The 25,222-nt window shown below is 37.6% G+C and overlaps 2 protein-coding genes across 36 annotated transcripts in view; both read right to left on the bottom strand.

Moving 5' to 3' along the window:
* LOC131316921 (probable LRR receptor-like serine/threonine-protein kinase At1g07650) overlaps positions 1-25,222 on the bottom strand; it is a 137,499-nt gene that overhangs the window by 96,797 nt on the left and 15,480 nt on the right. For 24 of the 34 annotated variants that reach the window (XM_058346450.1, XM_058346473.1, XM_058346448.1 and 21 more), the window contains 8 exons: positions 4,288-4,356; positions 4,128-4,199; positions 3,912-3,983; positions 3,736-3,810; positions 3,578-3,646; positions 3,420-3,491; positions 3,217-3,294; positions 3,057-3,128 (listed from right to left, as the gene is read on the bottom strand). In XM_058346450.1, the coding sequence (XP_058202433.1) occupies positions 3,057-3,128; positions 3,217-3,294; positions 3,420-3,491; positions 3,578-3,646; positions 3,736-3,810; positions 3,912-3,983; positions 4,128-4,199; positions 4,288-4,356 (579 nt within the window). Of the gene's footprint in view, positions 1-237; positions 304-1,506; positions 1,576-3,056; positions 3,129-3,216; positions 3,295-3,419; positions 3,492-3,577; positions 3,647-3,735; positions 3,811-3,911; positions 3,984-4,127; positions 4,200-4,287; positions 4,357-25,222 lie in introns of all 34 variants that reach the window. The other 10 variants (XM_058346482.1, XM_058346476.1, XM_058346477.1 and 7 more) reach the window with 9 other exon arrangements.
* LOC131316924 (probable LRR receptor-like serine/threonine-protein kinase At1g29720) lies at positions 16,121-23,950 on the bottom strand. Of its 2 annotated transcripts, XM_058346483.1 has the most exons (6): positions 23,676-23,890; positions 23,438-23,636; positions 23,091-23,301; positions 22,730-22,961; positions 22,006-22,156; positions 16,121-16,682 (listed from the first exon to the last, which is right to left on the bottom strand). In XM_058346483.1, the coding sequence occupies exons 1-6, from the start codon at positions 23,873-23,875 to the stop codon at positions 16,314-16,316; spliced, it is 1,362 nt and encodes a 453-aa protein (XP_058202466.1). In that variant the 5' UTR covers positions 23,876-23,890; the 3' UTR covers positions 16,121-16,313. The 2 variants fall into 2 exon arrangements, with proteins under 2 accessions (XP_058202466.1, XP_058202467.1); XM_058346484.1 differs by lacking the exons at positions 23,438-23,636; positions 23,676-23,890 and adding an exon at positions 23,933-23,950.

Below are 25,222 nucleotides of genomic sequence, written 5' to 3'. Positions count from 1 at the left end.
TTTTCACTGTAGTGACTGGGAAGATGAAAATTAGCAGTGGCCTCCAAAAATGTCCGGAGATGATATGCTTTCCAAAAGATGAAGGATGTACATCTATGAATTGGATAGATAGGCATATGCATTTATGTGGGTAATGCCTGTCTTTGGCTATTGTAGTATAAACCAACTAATTACGAAGAAAAGATCAGAAGATTAAGCCAATATATATGGACACAGAATTGAGGATGAATAACATACTAGGTGGTTGGTCTGGTCGTGATCCGACTTGGGATAGGCCCGGTAAGAAAGTTCCTTGTTAGGTACCTGATCGATCAATAAGTGAAATTGTCTCCAGAGTCAAACAGAAAATTAAGTTGCTACCATCTAACAAAGTGAACATGGAATGAAAAAGTGAACATGGACATAAGTTTTACTATTCAGTGAGGTCCCACTGAGTTAACTTTCTCTTAGTTTTAAAAGAAACTATTCCAAATGGGTGTTGCATGGGTATACCCCTACTGCAATCACTATGGGTATATATATTTCATGTACCCAGAACATGTGCATAAGAACCGTCTGAAGTACCAGAACCTAGAACGTATCCGATATGGGTACGACATGTTTGTTTAAGTACCCATGCTTCATGGATGATGCCACATGAAAGAAGAGCGATATTGCAACTTGACTCGTAGTTTAAGTATTGACGATCACAATGCAAAGTGAAGGGAATGAAGTGGGATTTTGGTGAAACTGTAAGGATGCTAAGTAAATAATCTATTAGGAAACAGAGTGCGCCCTGCCTTTGGTGTGAACAAGGCATTGGAAGCATGTTGGTCGGGAGACAAAACAAGTTTAATACTTAATTTGTGCCTCTTTTTGAGGTTGTTTGCCGAGAGTTTTCTTTTCTTGATTTTTTCTCTCATTGCATTTCAAGTTGGGTATACCCCCCCTATCCTGCCATGTCAGCATATAGTGATCTTTGGCCGAATGATCAATGCTTTAACCCGGATGATCTGGTGATGGAATGTTTGAAGAGGAGACTTGCTCTTTCTGTTGGAATAGTAGGAAGCCAATTTATCCAGTCTCATTTTCGAAGAAAAAAGAACGTACATATGTTCTTGATCACCTTCACCAATGGGCAAAGCTTACTGTTTGGTGATCAATACTACATGCAAGTGTTCCACAATTTCTCCCACCCACTAGTACAAGTGATATCAGAGGTTCTGTTAACGTAAGCGACATTATGGGTGAGTTCTAATTACATTCAAAGGTGTAATTTGAATGATGTATCGTCATATAAAGGAGGGATTTTATGTTCAGACTAGAGATAGATGGTGGTCCAATCGTGCTCATTCAACATGCTAGGACATTTCTAGTGGCACAACAAAATACAAATTTATGAGAAAGGACTTGAGGCTAAGAAATTTGGACAACTTTGCCCCCAATGACAATTAGGAGCAAAGTTGTGCCCCTAATTGCATGTCATTGCTTTTTATCAAAAAAAAATTACTAATTGTCGTTGCTTACATCCATTGCAATCTGTCGGCAGCCTCAAGGTTTGTTATATTGCCTTCCAACCTGTTATAGGTTAGGTCCCTGACACGAGTCGCAAGAAATGTTTAGACTACCCAAACATTAACATATCGAAATGTAAAAAGCATTAGATGAAGTATTTGCACATTGCAACATTGGTATATTCAACTCATATAGTTACCAGTTAGATGATAAAACCATCATCTACTTGCACGTATATAGCGTTATGACCTGATTATTTATCTCGTTTGATTTCCCTGAAGAGTGTTTTTTGCCAATTTAAAAAAAGGTTAAGAAGAACTAGACGTGATGGCGATGGAAGGGGATCTGCCTATAAGAGTTCCTATAATAGGTGTTGAAATTTAAAGGTCTAAGCAAATATGTAGCATTTCCTTGCACAGATCATGAGAAAGAGCATATAGATCCGAAAAAATAAAGGTAAGAACAAGGCTCGAGATCCTTGTTATCCAAACTAGAACCAAGGAAGATAACTTTTATATTCCTTCTTTCTTTATTGTTGTTCTATGTTTTTTCCTAATAACTTACACTTATATAAGGATGGTTCCCCTGAATTTTAATTCAATTTTCATGGCCTATCATAAAAGAGTTGGATGAGTTCATGGCATGTATGCCATTTACTGGTTCTCATTATGATGAACCCGTCATACTTGATTGTACTTGATGATATTAACACTGTTTTCCTATTTAATTATTTTTATATCAAAGTTTTGTATTTACTTAGCTATGTGCTTTTATTTGTCTTTCATGGATTATATTAGATTGTCACGTGGCACAATAAAATGTGATTAGCTTCCAATATATTGACGTTGGTATCCTGCAAAATCCACCTCTATGGTTCTACCCTTGTACTAAATGACATGAAAATCTACCAAAGCAAAGGGGGAGCTATGAAATTGGAAGAGACAAAAAATGAAGATAGCTACAATACTCATTATAGAGAAGCATCCAAGATTCCAATGAAAGCGTGAAAAAGAAAGAAAGAAGGCAAGAAAAACAAAAGAGAATGATCTAATTAAGGAAAAACATTTACGTTGCGCTGCGAATTCATATGTGGGAGCATATAAGTTGATTCCTATGTTGTGGTGATATATTCTTTAGGATTCAAATGTGGTGCTACCAATTGGATCACAACTAGGATTTCAACAAGTGTTGACTTTTTGTTCTATTCACTCATATAATGCTACATTGTTTATTGGTTACAGACCTAACCTATGGCATTACACCCACAAAGTCGCTACGCACATATTCGAACCCTCAGAGGCAACCTTCGTTTTAGGAACTTCAACATTTAGGGCCACATTCTTTTCAAATTTTATGTTAGTCATGCACTTGATTCTTGCGGTTAGTTAAACCAGTTAGGACGAGTAACGTCTATTTTGGATTTCCAAGTTCGTGAGTCAGTTAAATTATTAATTCGTGAGTCATTTTAGTTAGAATCTAAATCTTCCCAGGCATCCCTGGAATTGAAAGTTATTAGACGGGATTGGGATTTCTCAATAAAAACGAGGGAGTAGAAGACTTACAGTTCATTTAAAGCTGGAAAATTTCCTAGATAGCTAGGTATTGAACCGAATATATTACAGCTCCTCAGCATCCTACAAAACAATTCGAGCAAGTGACGTTGATGGTGAGTTCAAGAGTAGCATACTTGAGACCACTTTTACAATTGTTGTTATGACTCACAGCCTTTTCATTTCTCTCATGTCTTCAAGCGGTGGAAAATCTGAAGCCACTCCTCCATTCAAGTCCGTAATCCTTCTGCTTAGAAATCCGATAAACAATAGCGTGCTTTTAGAGATATTTTCCTTGGTTTAAAGGCTTCAATTTTGAGTTAATCGAATTATTTATTCCTAGAAGTATGTATGACCCGAAAAGGCTGAACTTACAGTTCAGTTAAATTACGCAAGAGAGAAATGTTACGAGGTATTGGCCCTTCAAAACCACTTGCTTCAAGCTCTCTGCAGTGACAATAGAGAAGACTAACTAAAATTTATCAACTTCAGAAATATTCCCTGGAGTGTGCTTAATAGGAAGGAACACTTACAATATTCGTAGTTGTTCCCAACTTTGGAAACTGGGTAACTTTCCTGTGAAGCTGTTACTGCTCAACCTACTGCACCATGCCAAGAGTAAAAAAAACAAAGAAAAGACAAGCTATTGAAGACTAGGTCACATTATTTAATGGCTGATACATAAACATACACTTCTCGCAAATTTGTCAGGTTGTTTAATAATTCCTTCGGCAGCTCCCCAGTGAGATTGTTAGAATTAAGATTGCTGCAAGGCCCGCAAGGGGTTCAAACCAAAGTAACTATACAGTTTGTTGGAAATTGAGAGTTTGATAGAGAAATGTGAATTATATCTAAAAGACAACTGACAAATACTGTAGGTTGACAAGATTCCCTAGCTCTGCTGGGACAGTTCCTTCAAACATGTTGCTTTCTAAGCTCCTGAAAATAACTTCCTTCAAAATTTTAGTACATTTTTATCCATGCAACATGTCAATTCTCTTTTGCTACTTTCCGAAATTTATACACACATGCACCGAGAGAGAGAGAGAGAGAGAGAGAGAGAGAGAGAGAGAGAGTATGTACAGATTGGTGAGACTGGTCATCCTTCCCAAGTACTTTGGGATTGTTCCTGATAAGCGGTTCACACTCAAAACCCTACAGCAGTTTCACTCTGCTTATTAAGGAAATGGACGTTATTACAACTGACCAGCGACTGTACAAAGGAAATGCATAAATGACTCACAACAATTCCAACTTGGTAGAAGTCCATTCAGGAGGAATAGAACCACTGAGAAAGTTGCGATTGAGATCACTGCAACAATTGACAGAACTCTCAACGTAATGACGAGGTAAAAAATCAACAGACGTGGAAGATTATGTAAATTAGGTAATTGGAATCATTCCCACAGAATTGTTAGGTAGGATAAGTTCGCTATTGACTTCGGTAGGACACCAGGAAGATCCTGCCCTTTCAGATAGCTGTTGTAGAAAAACAGAAACACACATTAGGTCCAGTAAATCAGTCTTTAATTAGAGATCCATAGACTCTGTAGTACAAAAATAATCTCTGTGCCAAAGTTTAGAAATGCTGATGCACAAAATAACAATAACTAACAGGAAAAGTATTAGGAAAAACCGCAACTAATCACTTCATAGTTCACACCAAGAGCCATGTAAATGTTCAGAACCGCTCTATGTTGTAAACACCTCTAAACCAGCAGTCTGTCTCATGTAGGCTTGAAATTCATTTGGAATCCGCCTTATTTTTCCACCTAATAATTCACCAAAAAGGTAACATAAAGTCGGGTCGATGTCGAGTTCTTTACATCCCAGTCAGAAACGTCCTTAATTTTCAACCATGTAGGGTGCAGTTAAACTTCCCCTCGGATTTAGAATGGACCTGTTGAGCATTTTGGCATTTGAAGCAAAAATTAATCAGCAGAATCGAGTAATGCCAGTCTTGCATCTCAATTCTTGCATGACAAGCCACTACATCCTGCTCCAGAAGATCCGGTCATTTGCTTTTTTTGATACCTTCTCTCGACGCCTCACCTTCTTCTCCTTGCCCACTCTATACCTCCTCTCACCATCACTCACCACAAGAATGGCACCTTTGATGCTATCACAGCCTGCCCAGGTTGCGAACACTACAGAGGCTTCATCCCTCCTCAACGGTTGGGGCCTTTTGCATGCACTTAACCTATATAATACCCCACGCGAAATAGCTAGCTACTTGTGGATTTGTGAGTAGGGTGGATGATGGTACCCCACTAAGACACACGGATACGGACACGAGACACTGATACGATACGAATGGACAAGAGGATACGCCACTTTTTCAAGTAAAAACATCGTAGAGGTATCTTATGAGTTTTTGTAATAGATAAAAACATCATTTCTATCAAATGAACATAAAACCAACAAAAAGTATTATCATTATGCATACACAAATCAAAGGTCACTGTGTAATCAATATTCAAGAACTAACCACCAATCAAAAATTTGATCTTTGGACCAAGTTTTAAACATTACATTTTAACCTCTTAATGAGTTCTTCATGTGTCCCAAGAGTGTCCATACTTGTCCTAGAGTGTCCATAACATGTCCCAGTAAAACAATTTAATAAGAAAAATTGACATGTATTTAGGTGTACGTTGGACATGATCCAGAGAGTGGCGTGTCGTGTCGTGTCTGTGTTCAATATGTGTTGGACACCGATACGTGAGGGCAGTAGACGTGTTTGTGCTTCTTAGGTATCCCAAGGGCTTCACTTCACAAACCGCGTCCACAATATGTTCTAGTAAAACAAATGTAACAAGAAAATTTTGACATGTATTTAGGTGTGTTTGACATGTGTCCGCAAAGTGTCGTGTTGTGTCCGTGAGGTATCCCGAGGGCTCCAGTTCACAAACCTATGCCAAGATAGAGTGGTCTCTGCAAGAACGCAAAACCTAACCTTGAGCAAGTCACCAGATCCCTAGAAGAGTGAATCGTACTTGAAACCTTGAGATCTCAGCACGCTGTTGCTGTGGCTAATCCCATCTCCCATATGAAAGGAGACTCCTCCATAAAAGAAGGCTATCTTTTCTTATGTGCACCATACGCCCTGCCCCAGGTGCTACTCTATCCCTCTGCTCTAATGTTGCCACATATGTTTCCTCTCCATCTCACTGGTCCAAACTCCAACGACTTCTTAGGCCTAGTTTTCAAAATAAAAACCTAGACTTTTTGGGCTTTTTCTGTTTCGTCTTCATCTTTATTCAAAAAAATTCGCATTCATTAATTTAGTGCCAAACTTTTGAGGATTATTCATTCGTATGAATTGGAAAAGTAAAAAAATTACGACCGAAAACCTTTTTAGTCTAGATCTGATCAACTCCCCATCCTACCTCCTCTACGTTCTTGACAACCCATCTTTGTCTCAGTAGAGTCTGCCAGTGGTATGTTTCGGTCCTCTTCCCCATTACTTAGAAAAAGTGAGCCACCGGTTTAGGTACAAGATACTATCATTACCGTCTGGACAATTAGACATCCAACCTATAATCGCAATGACTCAATTGCAGTGCATGACTACTACACAATGCGTAAATATAATTTAATAAAGCAAGAATAAAAACAAAAAAACACACAGCTTCTAATACACTGTTAAACATTTTTCAAGGCACTTTAACACATAGAAAATTGAGTTTTCTTTTTTTCCTTTTTCCTGCCCATTTGACTGGACTGTTATTAGCAATTTCCTTCTGCATAATACAACATATTGCTGCATAAATGAGTCTAGGGACACAAACAAGATAAACACACCAAAGGTAGTCTGCAGTAAGCAAAATTAGCACTAAAAACTGGAAACTTGTCATTTTGGTGGCTAACAAGAAACGTGATGCAGAAATGTCAACCACGTCGCTCTAGGGTAGGGTATCATCAAGAGAACTTTAGACCAGCGTCATTTGGCGTGCACTTAAGTGCTACGAGAATGGAGGTCAAGAGTTCAACTTCTCTTCCAATATGTTAATCAAACTATTCTAGTATTCAAACATAGCGACTTTCGCTGATAAAAAAAATATTGCTCTGGTGTGTCGTCTAAATTTGGGACAACACAGTTGATATATGAAAGCTTTCTATCATATAAGTGAGTGTGTGTTCCATTAACTAAAATAAAATAAGTACTTATTTTTTGAATTAAAGGTGATGTATTGTGAGAGAATAACCTATCTCATAAAGCAAGAAATAAGTACTTAAAAAAACTAACAACATTAACGCAACGGGGCCTGAGTAATATGCGAATATGAATTTTGAAGAACATGGAAATTAGAAGGGAAGCATACATGGCGCTGATGTGACATCCATCACCAAGGCAGGTGCAGTTGACAGTACTGTTATACACACCGTCCTTCACTGGCGTATGCCAATTTTCATTTTCATCACATTCGTTCAAACTCAAATTCCAGTCCGTTTTACCCAATTGTTGAGCTATTTCACCAAGAGTTGCCACTGTAGAAACCAAATCATGGTGGCCCTTTTGAGTATTTAGAAAAAGACATGAAATGGAGAAAGCTCTACATAATAGTATTGCATAAAGTATTACTCCTACTAGCTAGACATCTTAACACAAAACATGTATAGGGTATATAAAATTGTGTTCCACTTGTATAAAACTAACATCACACCATCTTTGTCTTTGTTTTTTTAGGTGCTTTTGTATTTGGGCTTAGCCCTTTAGGTGTATGGGTTTGTCCCAATAGGTTGTTGCTTCGTCGGTATCAGTGGTGTTTGGCGGTTTATTCTGGCGGGCTACGATGTTTCGACAGTTAGGGTTCTTTGTCTTTGTTTTTTTAGGTGCTTTTGTATTTGGGCTTAGCCCTTTAGGTATATGGGCTTGACCCAATAGGTGTTTCTGGATTTGGCTCATTAGGTGTGGGCTTGTCCCAATAGGTATCCTCTTGGTTGGCTTCTTGTTAACCTTGGATTTGGGTCTCGGATGGACATAAGATTATTCTTAGCTTTGTAACTCAAATGGGTCTCAAATTAGGAATATGATGTCATCATTCCTTATTCCCGTTAATCTCTGTAACAATTTTAGTGATTAAAAAAAAAAATTGCCTTTAAAAAAAAAAAAAACATCACACCATCTTGTGTTGAAGCATGTATAAAACCATTTCACATATACAAAATCATACTCTCGTCATCTTTGTGGATCTAGGAACCCTGTAGAGCGGGCTGCCCTATAAGGCCTGTAAGGCACATCTGAACCATCCATCTCGGCAATCAATGGTTTAGAGATATGTTTGTTTATCTTTGACAATAGACATAACTTTGAACCATTAATTGTCGAGATGGACGGTCCGGATGCGCCCCTATAGGGTGCTCTACGGAAAGCCGCACTACTATTACTGGTCAAAGATAACAACCATATCTGAACCATTGATTGCCGAGATGGACAGTCCGGACGTACCCGTGCCCTACAGGAACCGCACTACAGGATTTCCGATTCCCATCTTGTGCTGAACCTCTTCTCTATATTCGAGAGATGAAAAACTAGAAAGTACAAACATAAAAAATTGAATAAACCGAAGTCATAGAAGAAGGGAGGCCTCTTACTTTCATCATCGGGAATACGTCTAGTTTGTCCTTGTGTTCCACCTGCTCCAAAGCATATTAGTATGAACAGTATTATAGTAAGTAGAACAGGAGACCTCATAGCCCCTAAAACCATGGTAAAGCCGCCCCTGAATGGAAAGCTCAAAGCCGTGCATGGGGAAGATAAGGACCAAGCTCTTGTCCAATCCAAAAAAAGATAAGGACCAAAGAGTGTCGGTTCCTAACTGGTCACTGGATGGAAATGAATCGTACGTCCACTGCTATAATTCCAATAATTGTTAGCACACGCTATTGTCTCTCTTATACATAAGAGAGAGAAAGGGCTCAAATCTGGGTTCCGGCTCTTGAATCGATGGGACATAGTGCTTCTGAGCTCTCCAATGGTGATAGTGAAGGCGTCAAGATTCAGATCCAGTGGTGATACTGCAACGGAAACATGATCTAGTGGAGATCCTCCACCCACCTTCACGAACGACTTTTTCTTTTGTTTTTTGTTAGTAGTAGTATTTGGTGTATTTTTTTTTTCTTGTTATACTTGTTGATGTTTTCCCTAATATTATAGAGTAAATGACGGTCAATGACGTGTTTTGATAATTAATACCCGCCAAGAATATTTTCAACATTAACAAATGTTCTTAGCATGTATTTAACGGGTATTAATTATCAAAATACGTCGTAGGACATCATTTTTCCTAATATTATATATGTTCCTATTTTAAGTAATATATATGGGATGATCTTGTTCGTCGAAAAGAAAAAGAAAGGGCCTAACAGTATCGAGAGTCGGAGATCATCAATGAAGGCTCTTTGTATCGTCTGGCCAACGGTTGTCGTGGGGCTTACGTCACATAATTAGCATGCGCATGCGCGCGAGCTTAGGAGCGACTGTTAAAAAACATCTCAGGCCCCGTTCCACTTTATTTCTAAATCTTCTTTTTCAAAAAAAACGTAATTTCGAGCTCAAATATAATAAAAAGACAAATGTTAATCTCCACAGCCTGAGGGAGGATTAGTGGGCCCAAATGATTTACTTTTTTGAAAAAGTTTTCTGACTAGTCAGAGAAGTTTAGAGAAAAAGATGTTTACCCAAATGGACAATTTTTAACCCTCATTTTTCCGACTAATAACAAATGTCCAATACTAAAAAGGCACCAATTTTAAATGGGCGCCGCTATTCGTAGCCTTTTATTTTCTCCCATAGCCCATTACATTTCGGTAAATGGTTGTTGAAAATCATAAATAACATTTCGGTAAATGGTTGTTGAAAACAAGATTATATTTCGGTAACTACATGTTGAAAATATGTTCAACTTTTGGTAAACAACTGCCGAACATATATTTTCGGTAAATAGTTGTTGAAAAAAATATTATATTTCAGTAATTGGATGCTGAAAATATATCTCAATTTCGGTAACTAACTGTCAAGTATAATTGAAAATTTTTAACGGGCTATGGGAGAAAATAAAGGATTACGAATAGCGGCGCCCTTTTAAATGTGGTGGGCGATTTTCCTTCCAACTTGTCATTTTGCTTTTAGGATATGTACAAACTATTCTCTTTTACTTTTGGGCAAATTTCACTGACCTCCCCTGAGGTTTCTAACACGAACAGAAACCTCCCTTGAGGTTTCTGAAATGACACTGCCCTCCCCTCCTTTACCTTACAATACCAAGGGACCCCCCTCTGTTAACTGCACGTTAGAAAATGGATGGAGAAGGTGATGTCATTGTACTATATTTTTTACAATACCTATACTACCCTCACCAGACTCTACCCTTCTCATTTATAAAAAATAAAATACAAATATCATCACACTTTGTGCTCGTTTCACTTTGAGATTTTATCCTTATTTAAAAAGATTCACATTTGTTAATTTTCTGTCAAATTTTTGTGAATTATTGGTTTGTCTCGATAAGAGGAATTGAAAAAGTAAAAAAATCAGACTTTTACCAAATATTTTGAGAAATTCAATATTTTGGGTAAAAATAATAATTTTATACTCTTTTGATTCCTCTTGTTGAGACAAGCCAATAATCCACAAAAATTTAACGCAAAACTTGCAAATATGAAAAAAATTTCAAATATGAACAAAAATCAAAAAGCATAAAAATCCCACAAACAAACCCTGTAAAAACCAAAAAGCCTAAAAATCCCACCAACAAGCCCATACCCTCTGTTGCCAATAGTTTGTGGGATTTTTAGGCTTTTTAGTTTTTACGGGATTTGTTTGTGAAATTTTTAGGCTTTTTAGTTTTTGTTCATATTCGAATTTTTTCATGCGGACTTATTTGTGGGATTTTTAGGCTTTTTGATTTTTGTTTATATTTGAATTTTTTTCGTATTTGCTAATTTTGTGTTAAATTTTTTAGGATTATTGGTTTGTCTCAACGAGAGGAATCAAAAGAATATAAAATTATTACTTTGACCCAAAATATTTGGTAAAAGTCTTAATTTTTTACTTTTTCAATTCCTCTTATTGAGACGAACCAATAATTTTAAAAAGTTTGATAGAAAATTAACAAATGTGAATCCTTTTAAATAAAGACAAAATTTTAAAGTGAAACGGGTACAAATTGTGATATTTGTATTTTATATTTTATAAATAAGAGGGGTAAAGAGTCTGGTGAGGATAGTATAGGTATTGTAAAATGTATAGTACAATGACATGGTTTTATTTAGTTGAGAGTTTAATTTAGTTTAGTTTTGGTAGTGGGTGGAGAGAGAAATATAGTAATGATTGAAGAGATGGGTAATGATTGGAGAGAGATAGAGAGAGATGAGAAAATAATTATTAGAGAAATAGGGTAATGATTGGAAAATAAACTAAGGACCGAACAAAGCCGATCACCTTTCCCATCCGTTTTCTAACGTGCAGGTAACAGAGGGGGGTCCCTTGGTATTGTCAGGTAAAGGAGGGGAGGGTAGTGTCATTTCAGAAACCTCAGAGGAGGTTTCTGTTCGTGTCAGAAACCTCAGGGGAGGTCAGTGAAATTTGCCCTTTACTTTTTTACTTTACTTTCCATTACTTTTCATTTTAACCCACCTCCCATTTTCACCTTGGGGAGATTTGAAGGTTGACCTGTCTCCATTTTAGAGTTTTTTTTTTTGGGAATTTATATAATGCCAAGACACGTTTTTTTGATTAATCTAAAATCTTCCCTTGTTTTTTATTTGATAACTAGGTGTCTGGGTCATCTTATACGCTTTATCGGGCTCTAGCGGGGAATCGGAAAAGTAAAAAGGTTTTATTTTTACCAAAATATTTTGGGAATATCTACTTTTCAGCAAAAAAGTAAAAAAAAAGGAAGCTTTTTTGGCTTAAAAATTGAATATTTCCAAAAAAGTTTAGGTAAAAGTAAAAATTACTTTTTTGATTTCACTCGTCGAAACAAATCAAATTTACAAAAATTTAACGCAAAATTAACGAGCTCATTTTTTTAACAAGGACAAAATCTAAAAAAAATACTAAAAGTTAGGCAGAACTTAGCCTTTTTTCCTTTTGATGCAGCACACTTTGTTCGAGAAAAAGATGTGGTGGTATTAGTTAAGCAAATAAAAATAGTAGGAAACTGATGTTCGTGCTCCACTTTTTACTGATGACACTCCACTTTGTTTTAATAACTAGTGGAGCGTCATCAGTAAAAAATGGAGCGCAAATATCAAATTCCAAATAGTAAAAGAGGTTGTTTTCAACTTACGGAGAGTTTCAGCAAGAATAATTGAATAAAGGGTAAATTTGGAACAAAAAGTTGCAAGACAGACAATGAATATTTTCAATCATTCTACCACCATATCCATTCACACACCCACACTCACAACAAGGGTGAAGCCCGCACACATTACACACTCAGTCTGTGTGGACCCCACCGGTCCACTTTGTTGTGAGTATGAGTGTGTGAATGAATATGTAAATAGGTGTGATATTAGAATTTTCCATTTTACAAAGTTCGCGACCAGAATGGTAGGTACGGTGGTAATACAATTCCATCGATTAAAGAGAAGGTCAATTCTTAGCATTCGCCTACTAACCCAACTCGCTTTCTCGAAATCTCTGCCTGAATTCATAGCCTCTTGCCCTGCCTTTGTGTTAAAGGTCATTGAATTTTAGTTCTCCTTTTTGTTGGTTCTGTTTAATTTCTAATCTGTATTGTCTTTTGTAACTATTCGAGTTGGAGCTCATGTTCGGCAATTAAAAAGCTCGTTTAGGACCCATTTGTCATATAAACAAGTCAAGCTAGCTTGAACGTTTTTCTTGAAACTCGTTAGACTTTCAAAACAACCAAATAGTAAGCTCGTTCGAATTACAATATGTAAAAGATTTCGAGGTACTCGAGATCGATTTGCGTTTTGCTCGATTAAAGCTCGCTTGATATCGGATCACCTCGTAAAACAATTTTAGCTCAAACGTAAGTATTTTGTCTTTTGATTTGAAAATTGCATGTCTTTGTGGGGACTACCATTTTGGGATGTGGAGAGTATTAATCTGTTTCTGTACATTCTACTTGTTAATAGAGGTAACAGAGTTAAGATAGTTATTGAACACTATTAAAAAATCCTGGAGCCGCCACTGGTGGAATCAAAAACCAACTTATCCTCTAATTCTGCCCTTATATGTAAGCTTAAAGAGCAAGTTCTCTATCATTTACAATCGAATTTTCTTCATAGATCTCAATATGATGTCAAGTTCAACAACATTCATCTGAAAACACATTAATTTCATCAGTACAATTGCGATATTAAATGGCGATAGGAAAAAAAAACAGAGTAGTATTTGCGATGGATGCTACCTAGTTATACTAATCTAGCCTGCAGGTCACGCCATTCGTGGTCCTACCTATAATGAAATTGTACAAACCCTTGGGGTAAAATCTATAACTCACTCTTGAAAACCGGCTTGCAAGAGAGGGTGATCAAAAGCTTATATAAAAGCGGTCTTGCAGCATGCTTGAGATTGTAGTTTGCGACAGTGATACTAATAACACATGTATGTATTTTGGTTGGTTCAAGGAAAGTGCATTAAGTAGATATTGTTTTCCACGAATCTGTCGTTGTTTGGCAGAAACTTCCCAAGAATGCTAAATGCCTGATGGACTGTGAGGCGGCAGATATCTTACAAGGAATTCAAGAGCAGATGGTCATACTATCAGAAGATCCAACAATAAAAATTCCCGTGTGAGGAGCACAGTTGATGACTGCTTAGCTATAACTTAGATATGAAAAGAGTATACTTTTGGATGAGAGTCCCTAACAAGCTTGCTTCCAGAGCTTTTGATAGGGGAATCCAGTATGCCACTTGAGTATTAAGTACTGCAGTATCCTTTCCCTTCTTGAAATGGATTGTTATTTCTGAACTTGTCAATAATTTCTTGAGGTTTGTGGTAATTCTATTTATGAGCAACCTCCTGTTGAACCATTAGCTCACATATCAGGCCTCTCAAAAAGCATGGTGTTACGGACCGTGAGGTATAAGCCTCAACGTGAGTTATTGACCTTATTTATTGATCATGGGGCAAGGTTTTGATTCACAATTTGTTGCAGATTCGCATGATTGCTGACATACCTCCAGAATCTGCAGATGAAGTTTTTGTTCTCGCCCCGTCTTTGAAGGTATTTCATTTTCTTTATCTGCTTGCGGCACTTTGCTCTTCCAATGTACAAGTTAAGGACTCTTTGATTTTCACCGTTTGGACTATGTGTAAATGCCAGTTACAAGCTGGTGTGGACAGGTGTTGCTCATTCAATTGAGATTACACATTACTATTATGCGTCGATAGGGCTTTGTACAACTTACATCCAACTCCTAATGGTGAAAATGTGATAGAGTGAGAAAATATGTGGTTTTTTCCGATTCCACTGTGTCGCTAGCTGTGTGAATTACATCTCTAGGAGGTTAGCATAGTTTTCAATAAAAACCGAACATGCGTAGATCTAAATCTCCAGCTCATGCATGTGGATTTCTGCCTGAGATAGGACCCTAGGATTTGCTTGTCGTTGCTTTTTATCATTGGGCTATGATGATGAAGCGGCAATCATTCAAATATTGTTTTTCTTAATTTCTGGTTCTCTTGTTCAATATTTTTAAGCTGCTTGTTCATGTGTTAATTTTGTTCCAGGGTAAGAAAAACAGTCAGCTTGAAGTTCCAACAGCAGAACCTGAGCTGGGTAGGCTTGTCCTTCGTTTTCTTTGTTATATGCATGTTTTTGCTTGCTTGTGTGAAACCAGTGAACAATACTATGCGTGTTGTCAACTTATATAATTCCATGCTTTTGGATCGATTGAGGATCGAACAAACTCCAACTTCGTGCTAGGTTATGCCTATGGCTTTGTTGTTGTAGTTAACATCTGCTGTTTCGGTAAACAATGAGTGCACTTCTAAAGAAATTTTGGTTAAAGCAGTTGAGGTACTGCTCAAGTTGGAGGTCCCGGCTGTAGACGTGAACTATGGACCGGTTTTTTGAAGGAAGTTTTGAGCAGCTGGTGGCAGACAGTTGAATTTGTTATCCTTGTGTTGTGCATAACAGTTTTTTTTCTGAGCTTATGCACGGACACGATACTGTTTGGAAAAACGTTCGGCTACGATTTGATTACAGATACTTGGAGTATCTGTTGTGTCAGGATTATGCAGTAGCAACTAGCTTTGTACAGGGTTTTATTGACCAATTATGGATCGCAAAATTTTTCTTACATTTCGGATTGGACCCCATAGATTAATGGTCCGGACATGGATTCAAAAATTAAAAAACCGTGACTCGCGGTTCAATTTACGGATTCTCATTATGAAATCGTGAATTAACCGAATCGAACCATGAGATATTTACTATAACTAAACAAATACATACTTAAACATAAATATAGATGTATATTTAATGCACAAAGTCTACAATGGTTGATATCTGGCGATTCTAAAGAATCTAAACAACACTCGTAGCAATTGCTTGGACTAACCCAAAAAAAAAAAAAAAAACCAATTGCTTGGATTAGTGTCTTTTGCGGGTCTTACCTTGTGCTCAAAGGGAAGAAAAAAAAACGCACACGCCCCGTTCTGCTAAGGGAAATAAATACTTATTTTTTGAATTGAAAGTGATGTATTGTAAGAGAATGACTTGTCTCGTAAACCGAAAAATAAGTACTTAAAAAATAAGAACCATAGCAAAACAGGGTTAGTTCCACTTTGCAAACCTATATATGCTTTCACTGAACTGTCACATTGGACACTCTACTTCCAATGTTTTCAAGCTTAAAAATAATGTGCTTACGAAAATAATTTCTTAATTTTTTTTTCATCATTTAAAAGATCTTATCGAAATCTTTCAAACAAGATCCATATTGCATATTTCTAGATTTTAGTAAGCTCATTATTTTTGAGAAGCACTCGTCCAACACTCCCCCTTCACTCCTAGTTCCCTCGGAAGTTTTCGACAGAAAAACAATAGGAAACTGAAGATATTAAGCTATTTGCACCAATTATTAGAGAAGGTTGAACATGAAGACTTCATATGTAACACAGTTATTGCACCATTTGAAAAACCATTCCGATCTTTTACGAACATGGATTGGATTCGGGAATACGCATGTTTTGATCATTTACATCGCTTGTACAAGTGAAAAGGCTATTAGTACTACCTTAACCATATTATGTTTCTCATACGTCCCTGTACTGGCTGGAAACGTTACAGAGAATAAAGATTCCTCGGATAAAGATCCTGGGTAGATGCAGAGGAAGAACTAGTTGCCGTGTGATACATCGGGGTCTCAGCTTCGGTTGAAGTCTGGCGTAGCAGCTCATCATACTTGTCTCTGAGGGCTACGAACCGGAAGTCATCGCCATAGATGCGCGGATCATTGACTAGTTCTTCAATCCCGAGTTCACCTTCAAGCATGCTTACCACAGCAGACATGGTAGGCCTAAGTGCCGGAGACGGATTAGTGCATACCAATGCCACCTTGGTCATTCTCATTGCCTCTTCCTTGTTGAAATCGGAACCCAGCTTGGGATCCACCAGATCCATCAAACGTCCTTGTTGTCGTAAAACAAGTGCCTGAAATGTTGGGGTGCTTGGTTATATTTTGAAGTAAATTGGACAAGAGAGTGGGAAAGAATGAGTGAGAGATGTTATAAGGAGGAGTTGTGAAAGGCTTTTAGTAGATTTTCATTACACAAAATGAGTACAACAAGGCTCTATTTATAGAGCACTTCTACCAACCTACACTTCTCTAGAATTGTCTAGAGATAAGCACATGTGCTTGATTTCATGAAAGATCTCCCATCTTCTAGAATCATCTAATTCTACCCATGTGCATAAATACAATTATTACTTCTACACACTTCTAATACAATTATTACTTCCACACACTTCTAATTATTTTTAACTTAGACACTTATTCTACATTATTCTAGAAGATTACAAATTACATTTTTTTTTAACACTCCTCCTTAATTTGTAATCTTCATGATCTCTTGAAATTGAGAGAATTTATCTGCTGCCACTGCTTTGGTCATTATGTCAGCTAGCTGCTCCTTCGTGTTGATGAACTCAAGCTGAATTTCTCCTTTCTGCACTAAGTCTCTGATAAAGTGATGTCGAAGCTCAATGTGCTTTGTCCTGCCATGAAAGACTGGATTTTTGCTCATTGCTATGGCTGACATATTATCGCAGTAGATGACTGCAGGGCCTTCTTCTTTATGCTCCATATCAGAAAGTATTCTTCTGAGCCATACAGCTTCACATGCTGCATATGTTGCTGCAATATATTCTGCTTCTGCTGAGGACAAGGCAATTGTCTTTTGCTTTTTGGAATTCCAAGATATAATTTTAGTTCCCAAGCAAAATACTTGGCCAGATGTGCTCTTTCGATCGTCAATTGATCCGGCCCAATCACTATCGGTGTAGCCAATAAGCTTGCAGTCATTCTCTTTTGTATACTTGATGCCAAATTTCTTCGTCCCTTGGAGATAACGGAGGATCCGCTTGGTTGCTGCATAGTGTAGCTTGCTCGGCTCGTGCATAAATCTCGAGATAAGATTTACAGAATACACAATATCAGGCCTTGTATGAGTGAGATAGTTTAGCGATCCAACCAATCTTCGATAGGCCGTAGCATCGACCTTCTCCGCTCCATCATTTAATTGCAACTTCTCATTTAAAGAGAGGGGTGTAGAGACTGGTTTACAGTCGCTCATGCGGAATTTCTTTAATAAGTCTTCAAGATATTTTTCTTGAGAGATAAAAATCTCTCCTTTAGACTGCCTTACTTGAATGCCGAGAAAATATCTCATAAGGCCTAGATCTGTCATCTCATATTCCTTCATCATAGCATTTTTAAATTCATCGAGCATTGCTACATTGGTGCCTGTGTAGATTAAATCATCAACATAAAGGCAAACAATGAGAAAATCTTGCGTACCTCCTTTTTTGACATATAAGGATGGTTCACTTTGGCTTCTTTGAAATCCGCTTTGACAGAAGTACTTGTCAATATTGCTATTCCAAGCTCGCGGTGCTTGCTTCAAGCCGTAGAGGGCCTTCCGAAGTCGATACACTTTGCCTTCTTTTCCTTTGACTGTATAGCCTTGTGGTTGCTCCACGTAAACCTCTTCTTCTAGTTCACCATTGAGAAAAGCAGATTTAACATCGAGCTGATATACGGGAAGCTCGTGATGTGCTGCCAAGGCAAGAACTGTTCTGATGGTCTCCATGCGAGCGACAGGAGCAAATGTTTCATTGAAATCCACTCCAGGCTGCTGTGAGTAGCCTTTTGCTACTAAGCGTGCTTTGTGCTTCTGGATTGATCCATCTTCTTTGTATTTTGTCTTATAGACCCATTTGAGTCTGATTACGTCCTTTCCTTTTGGTAGCTCCACAAGATCCCACGTGTGATTTTTCTCGATAGTTGCAATTTCTTCATTCATTGCTTTTAGCCAAATTTCTTCTTTTGCTGCTTCCTCAAAATTATGTGGTTCACAAGTGAAGAAGGCAAAATCACAAGAATCATATATATCTCGTAAGGAACGTACCTTTCTTATTGGATTGAGATCATCCGACGATGAGCTCTCTGGATTGGTCCTTGGGCTTTGATTTGGACCTGGGTCTGGAGTCAAAGCTTCTTGCTCATGTCCTGCATTATCAGCCTCAAAAAGCTTTGGCTCTTGAAAGGAATTGTCCTCCCACTTCCACGCCGCAGCTTCATCAAATATTACATCTCGAGAAATAGTAAATTTATTTGTGTTTGGATTATAGAGACGATAGCCCTTGGATTCGTCACTATATCCGATGAAAATATATTTCTCCCCTTTTTCGTCAAATTTTTCCCTTTTCTCTGAGGGAACTAATGCATATGCAATGCATCCAAAAATCTTTAGAAAATTTACCTGAGGCTTCTCTTTGCTCCACGCCTCATATGGTGTTTTGTTTCGAACTGCCTTAGTGGGAGAACGGTTGAGGATGAAAACAGCAGTATTGACAGCTTCGGCCCAGAATGTGTTAGGAAGCCCTTTGCCTTTAAGCATGCTCCGTGCCATCTCTGCAATTGTCCGGTTCTTTCGTTCTGCCACTCCATTTTGTTGAGGTGTTTTCCGGATTGTAAGTTGCCTCTTGATTCCTTTTTCCTGGCAATAGTCCATGAATGGAGTGTAGATGAATTCGCCACCACGATCTGTCCGAAGTGTCTTTATTTGTCTTCCGCTTTGTCTCTCCACCAAGGCTTGAAATTTGAGGAATACAGAGAAAGCTTCTGATTTTTTGTCAAGGATGTATAGCCACATCATCCTTGTATAGTCATCAACAAAGAGGAGAAAATATCTTTTTCCACCAAGAGATGGTGTTCTGGTAGGGCCAAAAATATCAGAATGCACCAATTCCAAAGGCGCTTTAGCTCTCCAAGCGAACTTTGGAAATGGTAGTCTATGCATTTTTCCATATATACATCCCTCACAAACTTTATCAATTTTATCAATATTTGGTTGCCCTTTCACCATATTTTTCTCCTTTAGTAATCTCATGCCCTTGTAATTTAAGTGGCCATATCTTAGATGCCACAAATATGAGTCATCAATTTTTTCTCCTTTAAGGGCAAAATTTTCATTAAGTGGCATTATTAACGGAAAAACTTTATTTGGAGTCATTTTGACTGTTGCCACTTTAAAATTTTTCTTTTTGTCAATGATGGTGCACTCATCACTATCAAAGTTAAGTGCATAGCCTTTTTGCAGTAATTGCCCCACGCTTAATAAGTTTTGAGTAAGCCCCGGAACATAAAAGACATCAGAAATTAGTCTTTTGTTACCTCCCTTGGTATAGACGGCAATAACTCCTTTTCCTTCGATATTCTGCAGCTTTCCATCTCTGAGCTTCACTTGTGAAGAAACTTTATCATCCAGCTGCACAAACTTTTTACGATCGCCTGTCATATGATTACTGCATCCACTATCCAAATACCAAATGTTATCTGACTCTTGTTGAGCATTCATGCAAGAGAATAGGTGTTCAGCTTCATTTTCTTCTGAAAAATTAGCTTTGTTTTTTTCTTGATTGAACCAGCAATCTCGATCAGAATGATTAGAAACCTTGCATCTCTTGCATTTTAATCTGCAATCTTTGGATGCATGATTAGATTTTTTGCAAATAATGCAAGAAGAGTTAGAGTTACCGCCATTAGGATTTCTCTGATTGTCGTATCCTTTTCCTTTGTTCCGAGCTTGAAATGCATTTTGGCCTCCCCGTCTTTGTCCGTTCATGCCTCCTCCTCGAGATGAGCCCTTCTCTTGATCTTCTTGATTCTTTCCTCCAAAATTGATTTTGCTTTGAAATGCTTGCTCCAATGATTGATTTGTGAACCTGCTCATTCTTTGTTCATGGGCCTCGAGAGAACTCATTAGTTCATGTCGAGTAAGTTTAGACAAATCCTTGGATTCTTCAATAGCGGCTACAACATGTTCAAACTTTGGAGGCAAACTCCTAAGAACCTTTTCAACGATTCTTTTATCCGGAAGGGTATCTCCATAACTTCGAATTTGATTGATAATTCCAGCAACTCGGGAAAAGAACGTTTGAACGGATTCATTTTCCTTCATTGCTAGATTATCAAAGTCTCTCCAAAGTGTTTGAAGTTTAATGGAGATAACCCTATCATAACCTTGATATTCAATTTTTAATGTCTCCCATGCTTCTTTTGAAATTTTTGCACCCATAATTCGTGGAAAGATAGATTTGCTTACCCCACGTTGAATGTTGAGGAGGGCCAAAGCATCTCTCTTCTTGTTCTCCTTGAATTTCTTCTTCCTTGCTTCCGTCCAAGTTGCTTCTTCTTCGGCATGTGCCGGTGCCTCGTATCCGCTTTCAACAAGATCCCACAATTCTTGTGAGACAAATAAAGTATGCATTTGGATGCTCCAATAGTCATAGTTCTCTCCCTCAAATATAGGGATGAGATTTTGTGCATAGTTGAAAGTGGAAGAGTTGGTCTCCGTGGTGGATGAAAGAAGGACAAGGATGGATCGGTTAAACCTGGCTCTGATACCAAAATTGTTGGGGTGCTTGGTTATATTTTGAAGTAAATTGGACAAGAGAGTGGGAAAGGATGAGTGAGAGATGTTATAAGGAGGAGTTGTGAAAGGCTTTTAGTAGATTTTCATTACACAAAATGAGTACAACAAGGCTCTATTTATAGAGCACTTCTACCAACCTACACTTCTCTAGAATTGTCTAGAGATAAGCACATGTGCTTGATTTCATGAAAGATCTCCCATCTTCTAGAATCATCTAATTCTACCCATGTGCATAAATACAATTATTACTTCTACACACTTCTAATACAATTATTACTTCCACACACTTCTAATTATTTTTAACTTAGACACTTATTCTACATTATTCTAGAAGATTACAAATTACATTTTTTTTTAACATGAAACCAGTGCGAGAATGAGATTGACATGAGAAAGTAACAACGTACATTGTAGTAGTGTTCGAGCTCGTCCCCTTTACTAAAAAGGGCTGAAAACTCGAGCTCGAGCTTGGCTCGTTTACAGCCGAGCCTTTAACGATCTGAGCCCAATTAATTTACTTCTTAACTAACTTCAAGATAATTTAACTAACTTCAAGATATGTCATACTAAATTTCCAGTTTTATTGCAAGATCAGTAATCCTGAATATAAGTATTTCCATAGAAACAACAAACCAAAATTTTGTGGCCTAGTTAAAAAAATCACTCGCAATCACCCCCAAGTCTCCCTTACAAGACGAAATCCGGGTAGCAAAAATCCATGCAAATTTGGATCAAAGCTGGCCAATTACGACGAAATGTATAGGTACTAAAGCAAGAAACAATGTTAAAACTAGTTCAATGAGGAACCAAACACTTACCCAATCAAGTAGGCAAACATAATTTTCATTAGGACGATATTTCATATTGTCCCTCCCTGCAACAATTTCCAATGCAACAACCCCAAAGCTGTAAACATCTGCTTTGTTGGTTAAATAACCCCACAACGCATATTCCGGTGCCATGTACCCTCTGCACAATAAATTAATAATTTCAAGTCTAATTTAATAGTGCGAGCTTCGTAGAATGTCCAAGCATTCGAGAAGGCGATCGAGATGACTTGTTTGTTGGAATTCACCATAGCTAAACCACTACACTGTAATTGTCAGAAGCAAAAAAGTCACACAATGAAATCGGGTCACTTTGCATGGGCTTGTAACCCAGAAAAAGCATCAACGTAGTTTGACGTCGAATACCAGTATGATGGGCCACCCTGTTCTTAATTTGGGTTCTGAGCTCTGATTTCGTTCTATTATATACATGTACTACGATAACGCCGTACAGTCTAACTGCAAAGCACATCCCTCCTCCACAATCAAGAATTAGTCAAGGAACTTTCCAAGTTGACTAATGGAAAAATGTAAGCATGATATTATCTTGCTGGAACAATGTCAGAGCCTGTTCATTCCAAATGGAAATACGGAATACTAACGAGACTCGTGTATCAGAGCCTGTTCCAAGGTGGCATCTTTTGATACTCAAACTATTTGGTTCTTAAGCATGGCACAGTGATAGGATTTATACAGGAGAAAATCGGTAGCTTACATTGTTCCAGCAATCCTGGTGCTAATATGGGTCTTGTCATCTTCGGAAAGCTTAGCCAAACCAAAGTCAGAGATCTTAGGGTTAAGGTCCCCATCAAGTAGTACATTGGTAGCCTTGATGTCCCTGTGAACAATTTTCAGTCTTGATTCCTCATGAAGAAATGCCAAACCTCTTGCTATGCCAATACAAATCCTTAGCCTGGTAGGCCAGTCCAAATTCAACGGGCATTCCCCTTGACAAAGGAATAAGCAAAAAGAATATCGTGCTTATTAATAAATGGCAATTGAGGTAAGAATGTTTGCATACTAATCTAGATTTTAGCTTTTAGAATGCAAGCAATTGACTGAACACATTAAATTACCAAACAAAGCCCGGGCAAGACTGTTATTTTCCATGTATTCATACACTAGCAGAAGCTGATTCCTTTCAACACAACATCCATACAATCTTACAAGGTTTGGATGCTGTAAACCAGAGATCATGCCAATCTCGTTAACAAATTCACGATTTCCTTGCATTGATTTGGAAGAAAGCTGCTTAACTGCAATAACACTACCATCTAATAATATACCCTGCATTGAAAAATAGCACATAATTTTAGTAACCTCCAACATGGGATTGACAAGTCGGTGCATTTCTACAGCACCATAGAAATCGAATAAAAAGCTAAGAGTAACAACGAAAAAAAATTGATTGATTGAGATGTACCTTATAGACAGATCCAAAACCACCTTCCCCAATTTTGTTGTCGATATCAAAGTCATTAGTTGCCGCTTTAATTTGTCTGTAGGTAAATAAACCAGTTTGCAAATCCAATCCTCTTAGATTTGCAGAAAAAGAAGTTGAGTAATTTAACTGCATCATCAATGCACTAAATTTGATTTTCCAGAAGTATTTTGGTGATATTCTAACAAATGTAAAGAACAAGATCCACAATGCGATTTACCCAAAAAAAAAGAATAAGATCCACAATGCAAAGGGAAAAATAGTGATGCTCAGTTTGGTTGCAGAAAAGATTGAACAAGTGAAAATATATGTTGTTCTAATCTTCCAACAGCTGCAACCAATACCAACTTGACATAAGGTTCCGTACGTATTGTCTTTTGTTGCAACAGATGTAATATATTTACGCACACACGTACACATACTTCACTGTAGCAATTCAAAATAAAAAAATTATTTATCGAGAAAGCAATAAGGCACCATGTTCTCTCGAACTACTGCTTCGAGGATGAGTTTTCCACCAAACTATAAAGAGAATCGCCAATGTGAGGAATAATGCAGAAGTTACAGCTCCAGTTATAGTCAGTATCTTCATTGTCTGATTGGAAGGAGTCTTTGTCTGATTTGTCTGATTGGAAGGAGTCTTTGTCTGATTGGAAGGAGGCTCGAAATCTACAAAATATTTTAAAATAAAAAGGAAAAAGAAATACGTTAGCTTAATATACATTGTAGGCCCATTTCCTTTGAGTTTAAGCTTTTAAGATTATTGGTGTTCTCAAGTGGTATTAAGCATTGGTTCATGGAGGCATCTGTCCACACTCGCTATCTATGTTTTTCGACTTTGTTCCAATTGTTGTGCAGATCTCTTCGGTGTTCATTTGTGGACACTGCACATGTTAAGTTGAGTATGTCTATGTATCCACGTGCAAGAGAGGGTCCTATGTGAGCAACAGTGCTAGGTTGATATACGTTATTACACTAAACACATTATTTAAAATTGCGACTATTCCACAACTTTTGTCCATAGCTACAAGGATCAAATACTTCAAACAAGAATTTGTTTGACAGCTTGAAGACATTAACTGGTAAGAGAATTGTCAAGAGTCAGGAATAAGTTTACGACTTCATTGCATCAAGCATCCGCAAGTCTAGTAAATAATAGAACAAAAATAAAAGGTTAAGGCATTAACCTGTTAGTGAAAGGGGTAAATTTGTTACATATATATGTTCTTAACCTATGGCCAAAAGCAATGAAATCATGTACTTATTGGATTGGCAGAGAAACTTATCGTGATCTGTTGTCCAATCCAATACCTGATCAAGGACGAAGCCAGGATTTGGCTGTCAAGGTAGCCAAGAAGTCTATGTAAAAAGTTACAACCGAAGTACCAAACTATATTAATTAGAAAAATAACATGTATAGAATCTATTTAGTCTTAATACAGATTTTACAACCAAATACTAGCAAAAAGTTCTTCCTCTTATGAATATTCAGCACTCCACTTTGAAAATTTCAAGTACTTGGAGGCCAATACCTATTTGAGTTAAACTTTTTATATCATAGTGTAATGGACGCTTTGGGAGTGTCCATGACCTCCCTTGGTACCAATGTACCTTCGCCCTTGACCATGATGATCACTAGTTGTTCTAAAAGCTTAAGATTTTGGCCAACAATTTACCATGGTATTAACGTCTTGAGCAAAAGAGCACTAGAGGGCATAAAGATAATGAGGTGGGTGGCACAATACTTCACGATTGATAAACAAATAC

Source organism: Rhododendron vialii, chromosome 2a (genome assembly GCF_030253575.1).
Source record: "Rhododendron vialii isolate Sample 1 chromosome 2a, ASM3025357v1".
Taxonomy (NCBI): Eukaryota; Viridiplantae; Streptophyta; class Magnoliopsida; order Ericales; family Ericaceae; genus Rhododendron; species Rhododendron vialii.
This window is presented reverse-complemented; position numbering and strand designations above follow the sequence as displayed.